The 18,088-nt window shown below is 40.3% G+C and overlaps 1 protein-coding gene across 1 annotated transcript in view; it reads left to right on the top strand.

Annotated features, from left to right (window-relative positions):
- The first annotated feature begins 277 nt into the window (after positions 1-277).
- The window catches only part of LOC140246249 (rab GDP dissociation inhibitor beta-like), a 29,065-nt gene continuing 11,254 nt past the window's right edge, over positions 278-18,088 (top strand). The window contains exons 1-5 of the mRNA XM_072325705.1: positions 278-464; positions 11,441-11,548; positions 13,592-13,694; positions 15,693-15,830; positions 17,427-17,625. Of these exons, the coding sequence (XP_072181806.1) occupies positions 420-464; positions 11,441-11,548; positions 13,592-13,694; positions 15,693-15,830; positions 17,427-17,625 (593 nt within the window). The 5' untranslated portion in view covers positions 278-419. The remainder of the gene's footprint in view (positions 465-11,440; positions 11,549-13,591; positions 13,695-15,692; positions 15,831-17,426; positions 17,626-18,088) is intronic.

Below are 18,088 nucleotides of genomic sequence, written 5' to 3'. Positions count from 1 at the left end.
AAATGTAATGCAGAACTTGCCTTCAAAAGATTCGTGGATTGTGCTGGTAATGATAACAGGATGAAACGCTAAAGTAAAAATGAAATAATGATAATAATTTTGAAATTTGATATGGGTTTTTGATGTCGCGATAAAAAGACCTTGTATAATTTGAGTCGAGAGGTGGCGGCATCACAATGGTCAAAGGTTAGCATGAATAGGATTTTCACGATCCATTCACCATGTCTACGTCCGCTACAGTACATAACTGCGTACACAAACGTACGTGTATCCCGTTTGTCGCACTGCAAAGCTACCATCTCTCCGAGATCTCGAGGCCTGTCGCAACAATACGGCACACCGAACGGAGCCTGAGAAGAGTCAAATATCGCTTGAATTTGTTCTGATTTCATCGTGCTTAATTACGTTTCATCGCCACCATGGATGAAGAATACGATGTTATCATTTTAGGAACCGGTCTGAAGGTACTTTTAACACTAACGATCTAATTTTAACAGGTTGTAATGTGACAACTACCTGAGATGGGCGGATATTCAATGCTGATCCAATGGCCATGTCGATGTGATGTGACTGACTGCCTAATGAATGAATGCGCTTCTGCAAGTAGTGTTTTACTTTAGTGTGCCAACATGTAACGTTGCAGCCGTGTGTTTTACGTATGTTTGGTGTTATTTCTGAGCGGAATCGCTGGTCAGATACTTACTGCTCTTGTACGAAAATATAATGAAATGTATCCAGACTCTTCTGGTTGGAGTTCAGAGCGTGGTTTTCACTAAATTTCAGTTCATATGAAATAAGAACAAAGTTACACAGTCACTGCTCTGCATTGTGAATGAATGAAAATACATAACGTAAGATGACTTTTACGTTTCTATGTAAAGGCCAAAGGTCTACTTGACTAGGCCTAAGTCGGGTAAGATTTAGTAGTCCCAAGATCCATGGATCTCAGGAAATTTATTAGATCCTAGTTGCATCTTTTGTAAATCCGCTCATGAGGCACTCTCTTCCTCATGAGGCTCCTTCCCCCTCATGAGCACCTCTGGGGTCCTCAAGAGGCCCCCTCCCCACAGTGCTCCTGAGCCCTCCTCTTCACTTTTCATCCATCTCCCATCTGATACATTGTATATAAATAAATGGTCGCAAGTTGTGATTTTTTGTTGCACACACATGTCCACTCTCCACGATGAGAAGAAGAAAAAAATCTAAAATTTTATTTAGTATTTGTTTTGACAAAAATCGAGTTTTAATCAACTGATGTGCACTGACCCTCTGAATCACGGGTGCTAGTGCGCTACGGTAGCGGGTTCGCTCAATGCATGACTGCTGCACTTGTCAGCCTGATCTGACTCGAAATTTTCGGTGCTTTTTTTCTGCGGCTTGATCTGCAGAAGAGGGTGTGCGAACATACCCCCTTCAGACCCTTTAAAAAGTTTTACTTATTACCACTTCAGCAGGGCAGTTTCCCCCTCCCCCGTGAAAATATAAGGGGGGGGGACAAACATTGTGCCCCAAAAATTCCTCAGATGAGAAGATTTTCTTGCTTTTTTGATCGAAAAGTGTATGGTAGCCCTACTACATATCGACCACCCTTATTGAAACCGACTGCGTATAATTCGCGCACTGAACACTTAGTACGCACTTCTCTGCGCGCAAAGCACATAGAAATGGATTGGCTTTGAATGCAGATGAGGATGGTGTGGGAAAACGCGATAATTCACTGTTCATTAATGGTTTTAATCAAGGACAAAATTTTGAATGAATATTTTCACCGAATCGTAATGACAGCACAATGTAATGTCTATGGAACTTTCTAAAAGGCTTCTAAAAAGCTTCGTACAACACGGTGTTCAATACAACTCGGTTTGCGTGCATTGTCAATGCAAAAACAGCGGTTGATCCTAATAACGCGATTTACCGCGGGGAGCTGAAACGAGGCCACGCAAGTTTGTCGGCGATATTTTTGCACTGAAACTTCGAACCGAAAAGGGAACAAAAGGGAACAACGGCATTTGATAGAGCTGGATTTTCTCAATCACGTAGGTCAAGTTTTTTACGTGAATTTCAGTGTTAAATATTCTTATCAAGCAAATAAACATTAGGCGGTCGATTAGTAGTAGGTCCAACCATACTAATATTTCACCCAAAGTGTGCACCAGATTGATGAATTTCAATTCTAAAAATGCAAAATCTCTCTGCCGTGAGAAGGGAATACCCCCTTCCACACCTTCCCCATTCAATTCGTTTTCCATAGACTTGAGACATTTTTAGATTGACAGATTTATAAATGTTTGTAACGAAATAGACTGTGCGACACTTGGCGCGCCATACAAATTGTCCATGGTTTAAACCATGGTTTCAATTGTACCATCTTTTTTAATTCGGGCTTAAAAGAAAACTGTACTGACATTTTCTAATTGTCTGATAATTCTAATCTACATTTTTTGATGCCTACAACTAGAAAGAGAGGATTCTAAAACCCAGGATAAGCCTGTAATGATTTTTTGAAAAAAATAAAAACGAGCAAGCCAAGGAACGATCCACACAATTTGGCATACGTCACAGGTGCCACCCTCCGACTTTAGCAAAACGAACTACACATGTCAATTTACTGATGAAATCTCACATGAAGTCCTGCAAAAACTATAATTTAATAAAATTGCATTATGGAGCTGAAATAAACATGTTAAACAATATTAATTAATTTTTAAAAGGAATCTCTTCAAAAGCTTTTTATTTAGATAAAATTTGTGGGGAATATTCCAGATATGCAAATTGAAATTGGCATCATTGTCCGAACATGCTGCCCATAGAAAATTGTGTGTAAGTAACGTTACACTAACTATACTATACATTGATGATGATGAGCGATAATGGTTCGACAGTTCAAACTTATCTAACGAAGATGAGGACTGAGTGATAGTCAACGGCAATCACGGTTTACGCCTAGAATTCTAGTTAGAAGAAAACGGCACCCAGTACACATAGACTCTAGACTAGAACTAGGACTAGGACTAGTGAGCAGGGGTCCCCGGAGACCGCGCCGCAAGGAGCGCTTCGTGTGGCGGCTGCTGTCGCAGTTAGGGTCCCGTGAGCAGTCAAGGACCGAGTAGATTCAAACGTTACGCGGCAGTTCAAATCTTGATGAGTAGGCCCCTACACTCACTCGCCGCCCCGTCGACAGCTGTACGTGCACAGCGCTAATAGGCACAGCGTAAACGTTATAGTATACATGTATACCACTGCTGCCAGAACTTGAAGTTAGCCATGTAATATGATGAGACAAATCTTTCAAGTAATCGGGAGCAAAAAATCAATTTATAAATTATTTGAGCTAAGTCGAATGAAAAATATAGTTCGTAAATCACACAAATCGCCAAAATCATGATATTTTGTAGTTTAGTTCCCGCATAAATTCCCCGTTTGCAAAGTATTAGTTGGCTAACTTCAGTTCTAGATTGTGCATGTCGCGTTTACCATGATCTCTCGCGAAGAGTGAGTTTTTTTGAGTGACGACTTGAAAGTCGGCGTCAATATTGATACTTCTCGATTACCGATTTCGTTCAAATATAAGACAGTATTTTGAAATATGCTTAGAAGTATATCCTGTGTTACGACCAAAATCACTCCGAGAATGATCGCACAAAAGAAACAATCAACTAATGTTCAGGCGGTTTATTAACAGTGATATTGTGGGTACAGACTCGTAATCGGTTTTCACATCAGTACAATAATGATCAAGAGAAACAATTATAAATCAATAATACAATCACTTACACGCATTACAGCCCAAATCGTAATCACGATGTTATATAGTCCCTTGGTGATGTCTAACTACGATGTTCGATGCACAGATGAATGGTCCTTGATGCACCGATGAATGATTCCTCCGACGTAAATCCAGAGGCACGGGTTGCAATAATCCACGTTATAGATCCAGGGTAAATTCCACGATAAACAAGGTGTATGTCCACGGCGAAACGTGCAAAATCCAAACGTTATGACGACCACGTCCAGTTGATGCGTTGAATGAGGATTCACTTTATAATGTCCAGCAAGGAATCCAGCCCGTCACAGCTGTGCCGTAATAATGTCCATTGACACTAAAATATGGAGTCTATCTCCAATGTAGGCAAATTAATTCTCTGCAGGCAAAATGTCTCCCAGGCCTTATCTCCACAAACACAGGTTGTATAGCAGGTCAGCAGGTAACACAGGACTGACTATAACAAGTCGCTTCAGAGCCAGAAGTGACGTAACTCTCAGAGCAGAGGTGTTGGGTACTCTGCCTACCTCAGAATTTCTCCTGCTTATATACTATCCATTCACCCCTTTCTAGTACATTCTGTAATTTTCTCCAACCTGGGGCCACATACCTGAACATACTAGCAAGTCCAAATTCCAGGAATCCTGGATGACTCACTGCCTAATATGTGCATAACCTCATTGCCAAAATTAACAACCAATCACATTGGGTTACAAGGGCAGTGCCTCACTCAGCCAGCACTTCCTAGAATTTTCTGGAATGGGTTAAATCCTTCTAGATTGAGTGAGCTATAATGTATTTCCTGTCACATGCATACATGTACTGTAGCTACATTGTATACCACGTAGAAAATTCTCCACTGATCTGGTCAGCCTGTATGTACTATATCTATATCATATAGAATGTTCTCCATTATTCTGGTCTACCTGTATACATACAATGTACACATTAAAACAACCATGCATACAGCCTTGATACATTAAACATGTACATAACTACTTGTATATACATTTGTGACACCATCCCCCATGGGAAAAAGAAAGCCTTGCCGTAGCAAGGGTTTCTTTTACCTTCACAATTTCTCATTGTTATTTACAACGAATGTGAGGTACAATCCAAGTCAAGCAACAATAATCACATACTATCACATGCCTTTTGAGTAGCTGCATTAGTTCCATGTTCTCTTTTCATGGATACCATTTACATTGATATTGCTTGGATTCTCGGAGCTTACTAGTATACAATCATGTCAAACTGTTTTGCATACATTAATGGATATGCTAAACATATACACTGTAAATGAAATGTGGTGAAAACTTTTCACCCTTAACTTCTACTGTGCTATCCACTATCTATGTCACACCAACTGACTTTTGGTCATAGCACTCTTTCAACATATTGACATGACACATTCTCTGATCTGTGCTCCTGTCTGGTGTACTGATCACATAGTTCACATCATTGAGTTTCTTTTTGACACAGTATGGGCCACTGAACTTGGCTTTCAGTGGTTCACCTTGTATGGGCAGCAGTACAAGAACTTTGTCACCTGGTTTGAAGGTTCGGGCTTTGGCATTTTTGTCTGCCTTTCTCTTCATTGAGTCTTGTGACACTTTCAAGTGTTCCCTAGCTACCTCACAAGCCTTTGAAAGCCTTTCACGAAACTTTGACACATAGTCAAGTAGGTGGACCTCATCATCCTCAGTCATGAATTTCTCTTTGATGAGCTTCAGTGGGCCCCTAACTTCATGACCGTACACCAACTCAAATGGGCTGAAACCCATCGACTCATTTGGGGAGTCCCTCGTTGCGAACAGCAGGAAAGGGATGCCCTTATCCCAATCCTCGGGATACTCCTCACAAAATGCCCTAATCATTGTCTTTAGGGTCTGGTGGTAGCGCTCCAACGCACCTTGGGATTGGGGATGATAAGCTGACGACTTCAGCTGCTTCACACCCAAACGATACATCACCTCTTGAAATATGCCTGACATGAAATTTGACCCTTGGTCAGACTGCACTTCCTTGGGCAACCCATACCTAGTGAAAAACTGCACTAGAGCATCTACCACAGTCTTAGCAGTGATATTTCGCAATGGGATAGCCTCTGGAAACCGGGTAGACATATCCATGATTGTCAAGAGGTACTTATGACCCGACCTAGTCCTAGGCAAAGGTCCAACACAGTCAACTAGAACCCAACTGAATGGTTCTTCAAACGCAGGTATCGGAATCAATGGCGCCGGCTTCACTGAATGCTGTGGTTTACCAGCCACCTGACATGTGTGACAAGTCTTGCAAAACTCAGCCACATCCACATTCAACCCTGGCCAATAGAAATGCCTCATGATCCGATCCTTTGTCTTTCTGACGCCTAAATGGCCGCCAACTGGTAACTCGTGAGCAATCCTCAAGATCTCACCGCGGTAACTAGGAGGGACAACAACTTGACGGACCACCGTCCAATCCTCATCAGCTGGCCTATGGGGAGGTCTCCACTTCCTCATCAAAATGCCATCTTTGACATAATAGCACTCAGGGACCTTTTCAGCCTCAGCCTCAGAACACGCCGTCTGAGACAAGCCTTTCAACTCAGAGTCTGCCTGCTGTGCTTCAACCAAGGAAGACTTGCTAAACAGCCCATCACTGTTAGCCTCGGAGCCTAATACAGCAACCCCATCATTCAAATCCTTGAAAAAGGTTTCTGCCAACCAAACACCGGAATTCTCCTCCACATCAACAGAATCCGCATCATCTTGAACAGCTCTACGAGCCTGAGACCTAGTCACAACACAATCTGGGAAAATCCCAGGAAACTCCTCCTGCAACTGCTCAGTTTCAGCAACCACCACTGGTTTATCCGAAACAACTGGAGACACAACCACCTTATCCCCAGCCAAGTCATTCCCCAACAGGAAGTCAATGCCTGCCATGGGCAACTCAGGAACAACTCCAACAGTGACAGGACCAGAAACTAGGTCACACTTCAAATCCACTCTATACAGTGGAACTGACATATAACTGCCATCAACAGTCTGAATCAAGACTTTTGCATTCACTGCACTATCTGGTGGAAAAGTCATACCACCATCCACCATCAACGACTGAGAGGCCCCCGTATCCCGCAGGATGACTACTGGTTTACCTGCCTCACCAGAAGTACATGGGGTCACCTCACCATCAAACAAAAAGCTACGATAGCTCTCATCCACCTGCTTAGTCCTATCTTTGAATTTGGGAGATCGACTTTCAATGGCCTGTGCTTCACTGAACGAGACACTATTTTCGGGTAGGACACTTTTTGACATGACAAATCCCATGTCCTTCTTTGTTTTGTTTTGCAACTTCCAACACTGTGACTTTACATGCCCTGTCTTGTTACAGTGAAAACATTTGATGACATTTGCACTTGTACTGGACCCTTTGTCAGATTGAGGCTTTGGTGCCGATGAAGTTTCAGAACTCGTGCCTTTTTCAGAACCAGCATTCTTTGGATTGCTCGACTGATTTTTGTCTCTCTTATTTCCAGAGAAATTCCTGAAAGGTGGTCTGTTGTCATTTCTGTGGGTCAGCTCATACTCATCAGCCATCAAGGCTGCTTTATGCAAACTTGTCACTTTGTGATCATCCAAATGTGACCGCACACTGAAAGCAACACTCTTTTTGAATTCTTCCAAGAGAACAACCTCACGTAGGTTATCAAAGTCCTGATCCACTTTCAGGGATCTGTACCACCTATCAAACATCATTTCTTTTTCACGAGCAAACTCAACATGTGTCTGGCCTGGTTTGCGGTACGAATTTCTGAACTTGTGTCTGTATGCCTCTGGCACCAACTCATAAGCATTCAACACTGCCTTCTTGACTGTAGCATAGTCACGTGATTGCTCTTTTGAGAGAGATGAGTACACATCGGCTGCTTTGCCGACAAACACACTTTGAAGGAGCATGGGCCAAAATTCCTGTGGCCAGTTCAAACTGTCAGCCACCTTCTCAAATGACACAAAATATGCATCAACTCTGTTTTCTTCAAACTTTGGCACCAATCGAATGTTCCTAGCCAAATCAAATTCAGGGGGAGCCCTTTCACGATTTCCAACAGTCTGTGCATGAGTCAATTCCATCTCACGCAATTTCACTTGTTGCTCCATTTTCTTCTCTTCAATTTCAAGTTTCTTCATTTCAATTTCTCTTTCTCTTTCCCTTTCCTTCATTTCCATTTCTAATCTCATCTTCTCTTTCTCCATTTCCATTTCTCTTTGTTTTTCCCTTTCCTTCATTTCCATTTCTCTCTCCTTCATTTGCAATTTAGCAAGCTCAAGCCGTGTTTGGTCAGAAATTTGAGCTTGATCTGGAGAGTCAATTTCTTCTTTGAGCTCCATGTGACCAGCTACCAAGTCAAGAATCTCTGCCTTTCTTACACCTTGTGGGACATCTACATTCAAATGCTGTGCAATAGCAGTCAAATCACATTTGCGTAACCTTTGCAAATCTTTGAGGGACAAATCTGTCCTCTGAACAAATGCCTGAACATCCATTGTACTGATTGACATTGTCACATGTATTACACACAATATACAATGGAACAATCAACTCACTGGTATTTTGTCTGTACCAATATTCTGGATTCCGGAATGTTCCAAATTCTAAGTTTTGGCTTTAAATTCACTTCCCGGACAAGCCCCCAATTTTGTTACGACCAAAATCACTCCGAGAATGATCGCACAAAAGAAACAATCAACTAATGTTCAGGCGGTTTATTAACAGTGATATTGTGGGTACAGACTCGTAATCGGTTTTCACATCAGTACAATAATGATCAAGAGAAACAATTATAAATCAATAATACAATCACTTACACGCATTACAGCCCAAATCGTAATCACGATGTTATATAGTCCCTTGGTGATGTCTAACTACGATGTTCGATGCACAGATGAATGGTCCTTGATGCACCGATGAATGATTCCTCCGACGTAAATCCAGAGGCACGGGTTGCAATAATCCACGTTATAGATCCAGGGTAAATTCCACGATAAACAAGGTGTATGTCCACGGCGAAACGTGCAAAATCCAAACGTTATGACGACCACGTCCAGTTGATGCGTTGAATGAGGATTCACTTTATAATGTCCAGCAAGGAATCCAGCCCGTCACAGCTGTGCCGTAATAATGTCCATTGACACTAAAATATGGAGTCTATCTCCAATGTAGGCAAATTAATTCTCTGCAGGCAAAATGTCTCCCAGGCCTTATCTCCACAAACACAGGTTGTATAGCAGGTCAGCAGGTAACACAGGACTGACTATAACAAGTCGCTTCAGAGCCAGAAGTGACGTAACTCTCAGAGCAGAGGTGTTGGGTACTCTGCCTACCTCAGAATTTCTCCTGCTTATATACTATCCATTCACCCCTTTCTAGTACATTCTGTAATTTTCTCCAACCTGGGGCCACATACCTGAACATACTAGCAAGTCCAAATTCCAGGAATCCTGGATGACTCACTGCCTAATATGTGCATAACCTCATTGCCAAAATTAACAACCAATCACATTGGGTTACAAGGGCAGTGCCTCACTCAGCCAGCACTTCCTAGAATTTTCTGGAATGGGTTAAATCCTTCTAGATTGAGTGAGCTATAATGTATTTCCTGTCACATGCATACATGTACTGTAGCTACATTGTATACCACGTAGAAAATTCTCCACTGATCTGGTCAGCCTGTATGTACTATATCTATATCATATAGAATGTTCTCCATTATTCTGGTCTACCTGTATACATACAATGTACACATTAAAACAACCATGCATACAGCCTTGATACATTAAACATGTACATAACTACTTGTATATACATTTGTGACACCTGTAATTTTGGTGCGATTTGGTTCAACCGTGAAATTACGTGAATTGTGTGTAAAAACTGTTCAACATACGAATTCAATCTCAATTGACAGAAATTACCACAAGAAACATGTCAAATCGGCCATTTCGGTAATTTTCACCCCGTGTTCACTCAACCATGAAATTTTGTGCACAAGTCACATGGTACAATAAGAAGCACATAAATTATACGTTGCATGCCTTTTTATCCTGGAAAATTGAAATTTGTCTTGATATCACCAAATCAAAGTTGCAAAATTGGGCTTGTAAACTTCAAAAAGTGACCATTTTGACATGCTCACTCAAGCGTGACCAAGTGATATCCACTGAATTTCACATGAAAGGTAGCCGAGAAATACAGCTACATGATCATGTATTCAGATTTCCTCAAAGGTTCCTGATTCATAAATTACAGAGGTTTGTTTTAGGGGGAACTTACTTTTTGTTTAGTGTTTATATTCAAAAGTTTCCCTCATACCAAGGAGCTATTCACTCCTTGCTTATACGCTTTGATTTACCTTTCTCCCGCTCGGTTCCTATCCACAGATTTAGATTTGTCACATTTTGGGACTGACAATTTTTCTGAATATCTCACACAAGTGGGCATCAGATCATTCTATTTCAATTCTTAAAAATGCAAAAGCTCCACCATGTGTATGTGTGTGTGTGTGTGTGTGTGGGGGGGGGGGGGTAGGCTACCCATTCCCACACCCTCCCTGTCAACTTCCATGTACATGTATCACTATAGGCCAACACGGTGATGTTGCAGACGCTGGGGGCAAGAGCTGAAATGCCGCGAGTTAGTCAATCAGTTATCTTTTAATATCTCCTTTTCTTACTTTTTTGATAGGAAAAAAAGACAAAAAATTTCCCCCAAAAGTGTACACCAGAACGCTGAATTTCAGGTCTGAAACTGCAAAATCTCCTTGGTGTTGGAGGGGGTATAGCGGATGGGGGATATAATACCCCCCTCCCACACCCTCTCCCCGCTCGGTCGCTCCACTCCCTCGCACAGATATTCCAACTCCAAATTTTGGCATCCCCCAATCGTGCAAATGGATCGATGCCGCTGCATACCGGTATACAGGGTATGGTATGCCACGTTTCGTGTGGCTACATGTACTGGATGACAATGGATGCTGCAGAGAAAGTCATTCAGCAGTCTGTGCAAGACGCAGAGCAAGATGAGCTGCAGAAGTGTGTGTCGATGTGTGTGTTTGATTAAACCATGGCTAATTTTCAGTTCCATATGCAATGTATAAAGCACATGTAATCTTCCTGAGACAGTTAGTACCCAATACTAAATTAAAATACAAAATAATGTTTCTATTTAAAGTATAATGTTAAAATACTCTATCAAGTATGCATCAGATCGCATAATTTCACATCCCAAAACAAAAAATCTCCATATACTCAGAGGGGGGATACCCCCTCCCAGACCCTCTCTTCTTAATCGTACGGGCTCAGTCGCTTTGCTCCCTCGCAGGTTGCATTTGTGTCAAAACACACCCCCCCCCCCCGAAAAAGGCTGCCAACGGCCCTGTAGTTGTTGTCGTTGTCATAGTAGTACTAGTACATTGTAGTATTAGTAATAATAGTGATGATGATAATGAAACAGTTCTGATTTATTTGATATTCCCGTAAAGAGCAATGCATAAAAGAATATTCTTTTTTTACTTTTATGGCTACTATGATTTTCATCATCAGTATTGTCTACATCATAGTCATCTATATGCTTATCATTATAATGATTTTTATTGTTATTTTGTGTTGTTGTTTACTTCTATTTTAGGAATGCGTTTTGAGCGGCGTTCTCTCAGTGTCCAAGAGGAAGGTGTTGCACATGGATCGAGAGAAGTACTACGGAGGTGCCAGTGCTTCAATGACTCCCCTATCTGAAGTGAGTATCCTTTCCAGGTACTGAGTGATGTAAAACCAGAAATGTTTATGTGCATTTTAATTTCGTAAATTTCGCGAGAGCCAAGAGTCGCAAAATTGAAATGCAGGCGGAAGTTCTTGTACACTAAATGCATTGAATGGCAGTGGCAATTCGCAAAATTTTCATGCACCCAAAAGGCCATCGGCTCCAACTCGCAAAAATTTTCATAACGCGAATATATCTTAATTGGAGGGTTAATTATGTCAAGATGTTTTAAATCTCTCAGCCCTGCCACCTCAGAATGCCATTTGCCATGAACACAAGCAGTTTACTGATGGCCACAAGAGAGTTAAATGTATTTTTGCACCCTGAGAAATTCATGGAGGGTTAATTTGAAGCAAGAGAGAAGTGGAAAGTTGAGGGAAATGTAGTAGATATCGCAAGGTTTTGACATGTGACATCTTTATGAGGGACATAACACTTTGAAGCATGTGATGTGATAGTCATCTATTTTATGCAAAGTGGCTGAAAATTTCCTGTTTCTGGTGAAGGACTCTAATTCTTCATAACTCTGCTGCAGTTTTGTGGAGTATTGCATTGGATTGCTATTCATCTTCCAGAACAGAGAAAATTGTTGAAACTTTTGTCAGTCTATGAAAAACAAATCATATTTTGGACATATTGCATGTATAGATCTCTAATGTGAATTGAAAGCCAGCAATGTCAAGACAGCTGATGGTAGACCTGTCTTTAAGGAATGCCTTTTTGTTCTAAATTGCTGTAGTTCTATTCTTGGAGTACCCAAAGGTTATTACCAGATCATACATGTATGTAGATCAACACGTTAGATGGCCTATTGTGTTTGACGGAGCGCCCTTTTACCATGAATCCATTCATGGCCACTGTGAATCATGTGCATGAGAGGCATTGTATGAACAATATATGTTAAGACAAGCACCTTGCACACCTCAGCAAGTCAGGTGATTTACAGCTTTCCGATGAACAGCACAGCATTTCATTCTTGTCACTAGTTAAAGAGGGAGTGTATGACTTTATGGAGTACCATGCTTGTCAACAGGCAATCTCAGAGTATCACAGAAATCCTTCTTGTTACATAGTAATGTTTTTTAACTCATTGACTGTTTTTTGGGTGTATATCAAAGAATATTTTTAGACATAATTTTGTTCCTCAGTTGTCATTGGATTTTGAAAATAATTTACAAAGGCCCAAAGCAGTGATAAAGTTGCTTGAGTACGTAGATTGTGGCTTATCAATGGTCAGTGTCTTTACATGTGATCTTTAGCTGCAACAATAAGCAAATGTTCTTTTACAATGTATGTGAAAAAATCAAGTGTTTGAATTATTTGTACATGAATGCACAAATAATGAGGCTTCCTTTAACAAAATGAGACTGATAATTGGATGATTGTTTGATTATGTAATATTTGTCACACGCTTCTGTCAGATCCTTCAGTTGTAGTCTTCGATTTGATTAGATTCATTGCTGTACTTTGGCTGCAGGTCACATGTAACAGTGGGGTCCTGCATGACCTTTAACATTTCATGTCAATTTCATGTAAATACAATTGTAGTTCCCCACCCTTTCAACACAAAGAATACTTGGCTGATGAAACCATTTATGCAATTTGAAGGAAACAATCTTTAGAGAAATTCTGTGCTTCCTACCAGATTGCACTAATCTCATTCTGAATGTTGGATAGTATACATTGTAGATGGAGCAAATATGAAAAAAGTGCTACAAATATTTCAGCAAAAATATGTACCGGTGTATAAATGGATGAGTGAGGTTAGTAAGTTTATCTGTCAAATGGCAATATCAGGATATCATAATCCGTAGTTGGTCTTGTGTACACTATGTATGTGTCTAATAGTTCGTTTTTTTAAAAAGAAGACAAAATGTGCCTATTTATTCATTTTGTTGTCAAATAAGCGCACATTATGCTTTGTAGCCGTTCTGTGTCTTCTGGTGGACTTCCAGAGCTGTGCAAGGGTTCCACACATTTTAAGCTTGAAATTGTGGTCTGTGCATGTTGTGTTTGCAGTTGTTTGCAAAGTTCAAGGACAGCGGGGAAGCAGACGAAAAAATTTACGGCCGGGGTCGGGACTGGAATGTGGATCTCTGCCCCAAGTTTCTGATGGCCTCAGGTAATTATTGTCTACCAGGTGTCTTCTGTAAGACTTCAGCTGACTAATTTTAAGAAGCTTCTCAACAAAACGAGCCATGAAGCGGATACAATATAAATTTTACAACAATTCTGTGTGCCCCGGAAAGATAAAGTAGGAAAACAAACCGAAGAGGCAGATGTTGAAAACAAGCAAGCCATTAGAAAAAAATATGTGAGACTACATGTAGGTATTCACAGTTGTAACCATCCCCCCCCCCCCCCTTTATGGGAAGATTATTACGTTTTGTAATCAATTTTCATGCTGTTTTGTAGCAATTCTTTCTAGTTTTTTAGTTTGGAGAGTGTATCACATTATAGATAAATTGTTTGTTGATGTAAGTGGAATAGTTGGAATTGAATTAATGATTTGAGGCTAAAAAACGTGTACTCATATCTAATAGGCCCTGCAGAAGCATAGTCTCACTGTCATCCATCACAATTCATATTGCAATCAATATGGAAGCTCATACATTCCATCTGATTTAGGATATTGTAAACTAATGGTAATGCACTACACTCGCCAAACTGTAATTACCTGAAGTTATGTTATTTCGAAATGCCCTATATACCTGCCACAGCTGTCAAGATGAATGACATCAAAAGTGAAACTGTGAGATGTTGCCATTCAGGCAACGTATGTAAATGACGTATAAAGATCAGGTATGCCTTGCATTCTTGTGTCAATGTGGAACAAGCTATAAATAGATATCTGTACTGATGTCTCTGTCAGACTGTTTGGGGCAGTCTGACTGCAAATACATGTATATGCAAATGCTGAGACTGTAGTGAAAAGTTTGCCACAGGTAGTCCATGTATGAAATGTCTTGGCCATCTAAGGATCACTTTCTTTGCCACACTTAAGAAGCGCAAGTATGTGTAATATGTGCCGTAAATTGGAAAATGACAATTCCAGAGGTGAGGAAAGTTACACAACTGCAAGCAAAGCAAAAATATGGTATAGCTGCAGAATCCATCATGCAGGGGCATTCTCACACACCTGTACAAAAGCTGCACAAAGCTGCGCGTTATGCGCCTAAGATTGATTCTGTGATACATATCCGTCATTTTCAATACAGCAGCCTTCTCATGTTACATGTATCTGCAACGATGAGTGGTCCGCAATTACAGCCTCTTTAATCAAGTGTGAATCAAGTGCTTTGGATATGGATCTATAGAGAAGTGAAGGACTAGATACTGTATGTCTCATTCAGTTCTACTGTGCTATACTTGTACATGTAGTGGAGAAGTACTCTGCACAGACTTTATTAGGATGCAGAGTATAAAGCAGTGTAGAATATAACAATGCACCAACAGAACTGCTGAGTGCACTTTCAAGGGCAGTATACTAGTATATCCTATGAAAGAGAGGTTTTTTTTTTTTTTGTTGTTGTTGTTGACCAAAACTCTTGCAGAAACATGCCAACTACTTAGAGCTCAGTTTACAGCCTGTGGCTGCTTCACACAATGGAGTACTGTGTTTGCAGTATATTTCATTATGCTTTTCTTTTCACAAATTTTGTGAGTTTTACTGATATTTGCGAAACTACAATAACCTACTACCCCTCCCCCCCACAAAAAAAACCCACAAAAAATACAAAAACAAATCAGCAAGACATAACAGTTATGTATACAGTATGCTGTCTCCAAGGTGAGAAACCACTAAATTTTACTTCTTGAAAAGGATGGTGCATATTTCTTATTGCAGTAGCTGTGGTTCTCGATTTTTAATTCAAGGACACGCAAAACTTTCTTAATAATCCTATGTCGCAAAATACTATATGTACAAAATAGACGTATATGGGGCGTGCAGTACTGTCATTGGGATCAAATTATACATAACCTTTATTTGTAGGTAGCTACCATGTGTAAGGTCTTCAACATATAAGCTTTCTTTTGGGGGAATTATGATGTTTGCATAGAGCAGATGCCCATGCAGACAAGTTATATTTTGCTATATGTGTCACTTGTCATCCCTCAGGTCAACTGGTCAAACTCCTGATTCATTCTGGGGTCACCCGCTACCTGGAGTTCAAGTCCGTGGCTGGTAGCTATGTGTACAAGAAGGGAGGGAAGATACACAAGGTGCCCGCTTCGGAGAAGGAGGCCCTTGCCACTTGTGAGTATACTGTTTCTGTAGGTCTCCATTGTCAGTAAATGCGTTTTCTCTCACTGTCGTTGTAGTAGACTGTTTTGATGATAAGTGGTCATCAATTATCCAAGCCATGTGAGCATTAAGTCACAACTTTGTCTGTGAGAACCATCAATGCTGTCAGTTGTAGTCTCCAGATTGTCTTGAGTTTTGTTTTGTTTTTGTTTTTGTTACTAACCCTCTTATGGTCACGCTGTTGATTGTGTTATGCAGTGAAGATGCCACAGCACTTCAGAATGCAAGTCTTACAGAAATACTGGAGGGCACATTGCATCAACATTTATTACTAGTTTTTGTTAGTCTAAATTCAAAATTTAAAAACATTGTGTAAATTCACTCAAAAGTAGGTATACAGAAGTTCAGTCAGGGAAAAAAGGAGAAAAATTATAGTTCACTCTAGTCTGTACACTTCCTGTGTAATATAGTTCAGAAAGTTTTTTTTTTTTTTTTTTTCCGGTCTGTAGGTTAAATGAAGCAATTAGTTTATGGGTTTTCCTACTTTCCAATTGTCCACCTAGCTGGTAATCATAGCAACTTTAGGAATCTCCAACTCAATTTTCATCATATGTGCATGACATATTACTGGTATGATTTTATGACCAATGTAGATAGAGAAGGAGCGAGAGTCCAAAGGTCACTTAAAATTACCCTTACTGTCCGATCCATATCTTGAATGCCTGCCCACGTCTCATTGAATCTCATGATATGTATAGCTGAGCAGATATGGCCCAATTGAAGGATTTGTTTTTGTTGTATTGAAGATGAAGACCAAAGTTTGAATGTACCATTAATTTCTCATTGTGGTAAGTAACCTTGAGTTTCATAAAATTCAACCAATCTTGAAATAATCCGTGAATCAACAGGTTGACATTGAGTGTCTAAAGTTCTTGCTCGAAATATCACAAGTACCCCTTCATGCACACATGTAGTTTTTTACATACAATATCATGAGACATCAAGTACAACTGGGAAAGAAAAAGTGGATACCTGGTATCCAGATGATACTGTAAAAGTGAATATTTTTGCACGACTATTTTTTTGCGCTCTACCCGGGAAGAAGAGTTTTTTGTGTTTTTAATTCCGCGGAATCAAGACAGTAATGGACGGGAACATTTGGCAAGCAAAAATATTTGCCTGCTTTTATTTACGTGCTAGTTTCTGGTTGCACAAAATGCGCAAAAAATTTAAACACCGCGAAAACGTCCACTTTTACAGTAGCTCTTGTGTGACTTCAATATGTAGCAAAACCTGGGATGTTATATATCTCAGGATCTCCTGACAATTTTGAATTCTCAACACTATACCTGTGGCCACAAAGCTCTCTGTTCTCCAGCATTGATGTCAAACTGCATTGGTTCAATGTTCATATCATTATTTGTGGTTTCATTTAAATTCAGCATTTCACGGTTTTCTTTCAGAAGTGAAAAGTGGCATTCCTTTGTATTTTTTAGTTTCATGTGATGTGTTAATACTTCACGTTTTTTGTTTTGTTTTTGTATTGTTTTGTTTCTTTGCTTTTGAGCAAAACTGGTCATCAATCTCTCTGGACTTTCTCAACTGCAGCACTCATGGGCATATTTGAAAAGAGACGCTTCAAAAACTTCCTCAGCTTCATGAATAACTTTGAGGAAGGGAACCCAAAGACCTGGAACGGCATCGATCCCAACAAGACTACCATGAAGGAGCTCTTTGCCAAGCATGGTCTGGACGGTAACACACAAGACTTTGCGGGCCACGCAATAGCACTGCATAGGGATGACGAGTAAGCAGCCTAATTTGCCATGCACTGAGAGCCCCTAGTTGAAGTTGTGGATTCAGAGGTGACAGGAATAGCACTAGTTTCTGAGGGGCACAGCCCTGAAGAAAATAAGTGCAATGATAAATCCATAATTTTACTAGAGGCTCAAAATGGTGCATGATATGATTCGTTTTATATCCTCAAACATATCTTTTATGATAAATTACAAGATGTTTTTACTTACATAAATATTCCTCTAGCTCTGTTGTTTGTTGTTTTGTTGTTTGGTTGCATGTTTGACGATCACGCAGTGGACATGTTTATACACATGTTGACCCTCAGGCCGATACTAATAGCATTTTTACACATGCTATAGATGATTATAGAATGGGTAGTGAAAATCCTGCGATCTCATTGGTCGAGAGAGTGTGTGTTGATTTTTACTGGCCGCACGCTGCCTCACAGTGGTAAACATGTTATCGCGCAC

Source organism: Diadema setosum, chromosome 2 (assembly GCF_964275005.1).
Source record: "Diadema setosum chromosome 2, eeDiaSeto1, whole genome shotgun sequence".
NCBI lineage: Eukaryota > Metazoa > Echinodermata > Echinoidea > Diadematoida > Diadematidae > Diadema > Diadema setosum.
The sequence above is the reverse complement of the archived record's forward strand: the minus strand, read 5'-3'. Positions and strand labels throughout refer to the sequence as shown.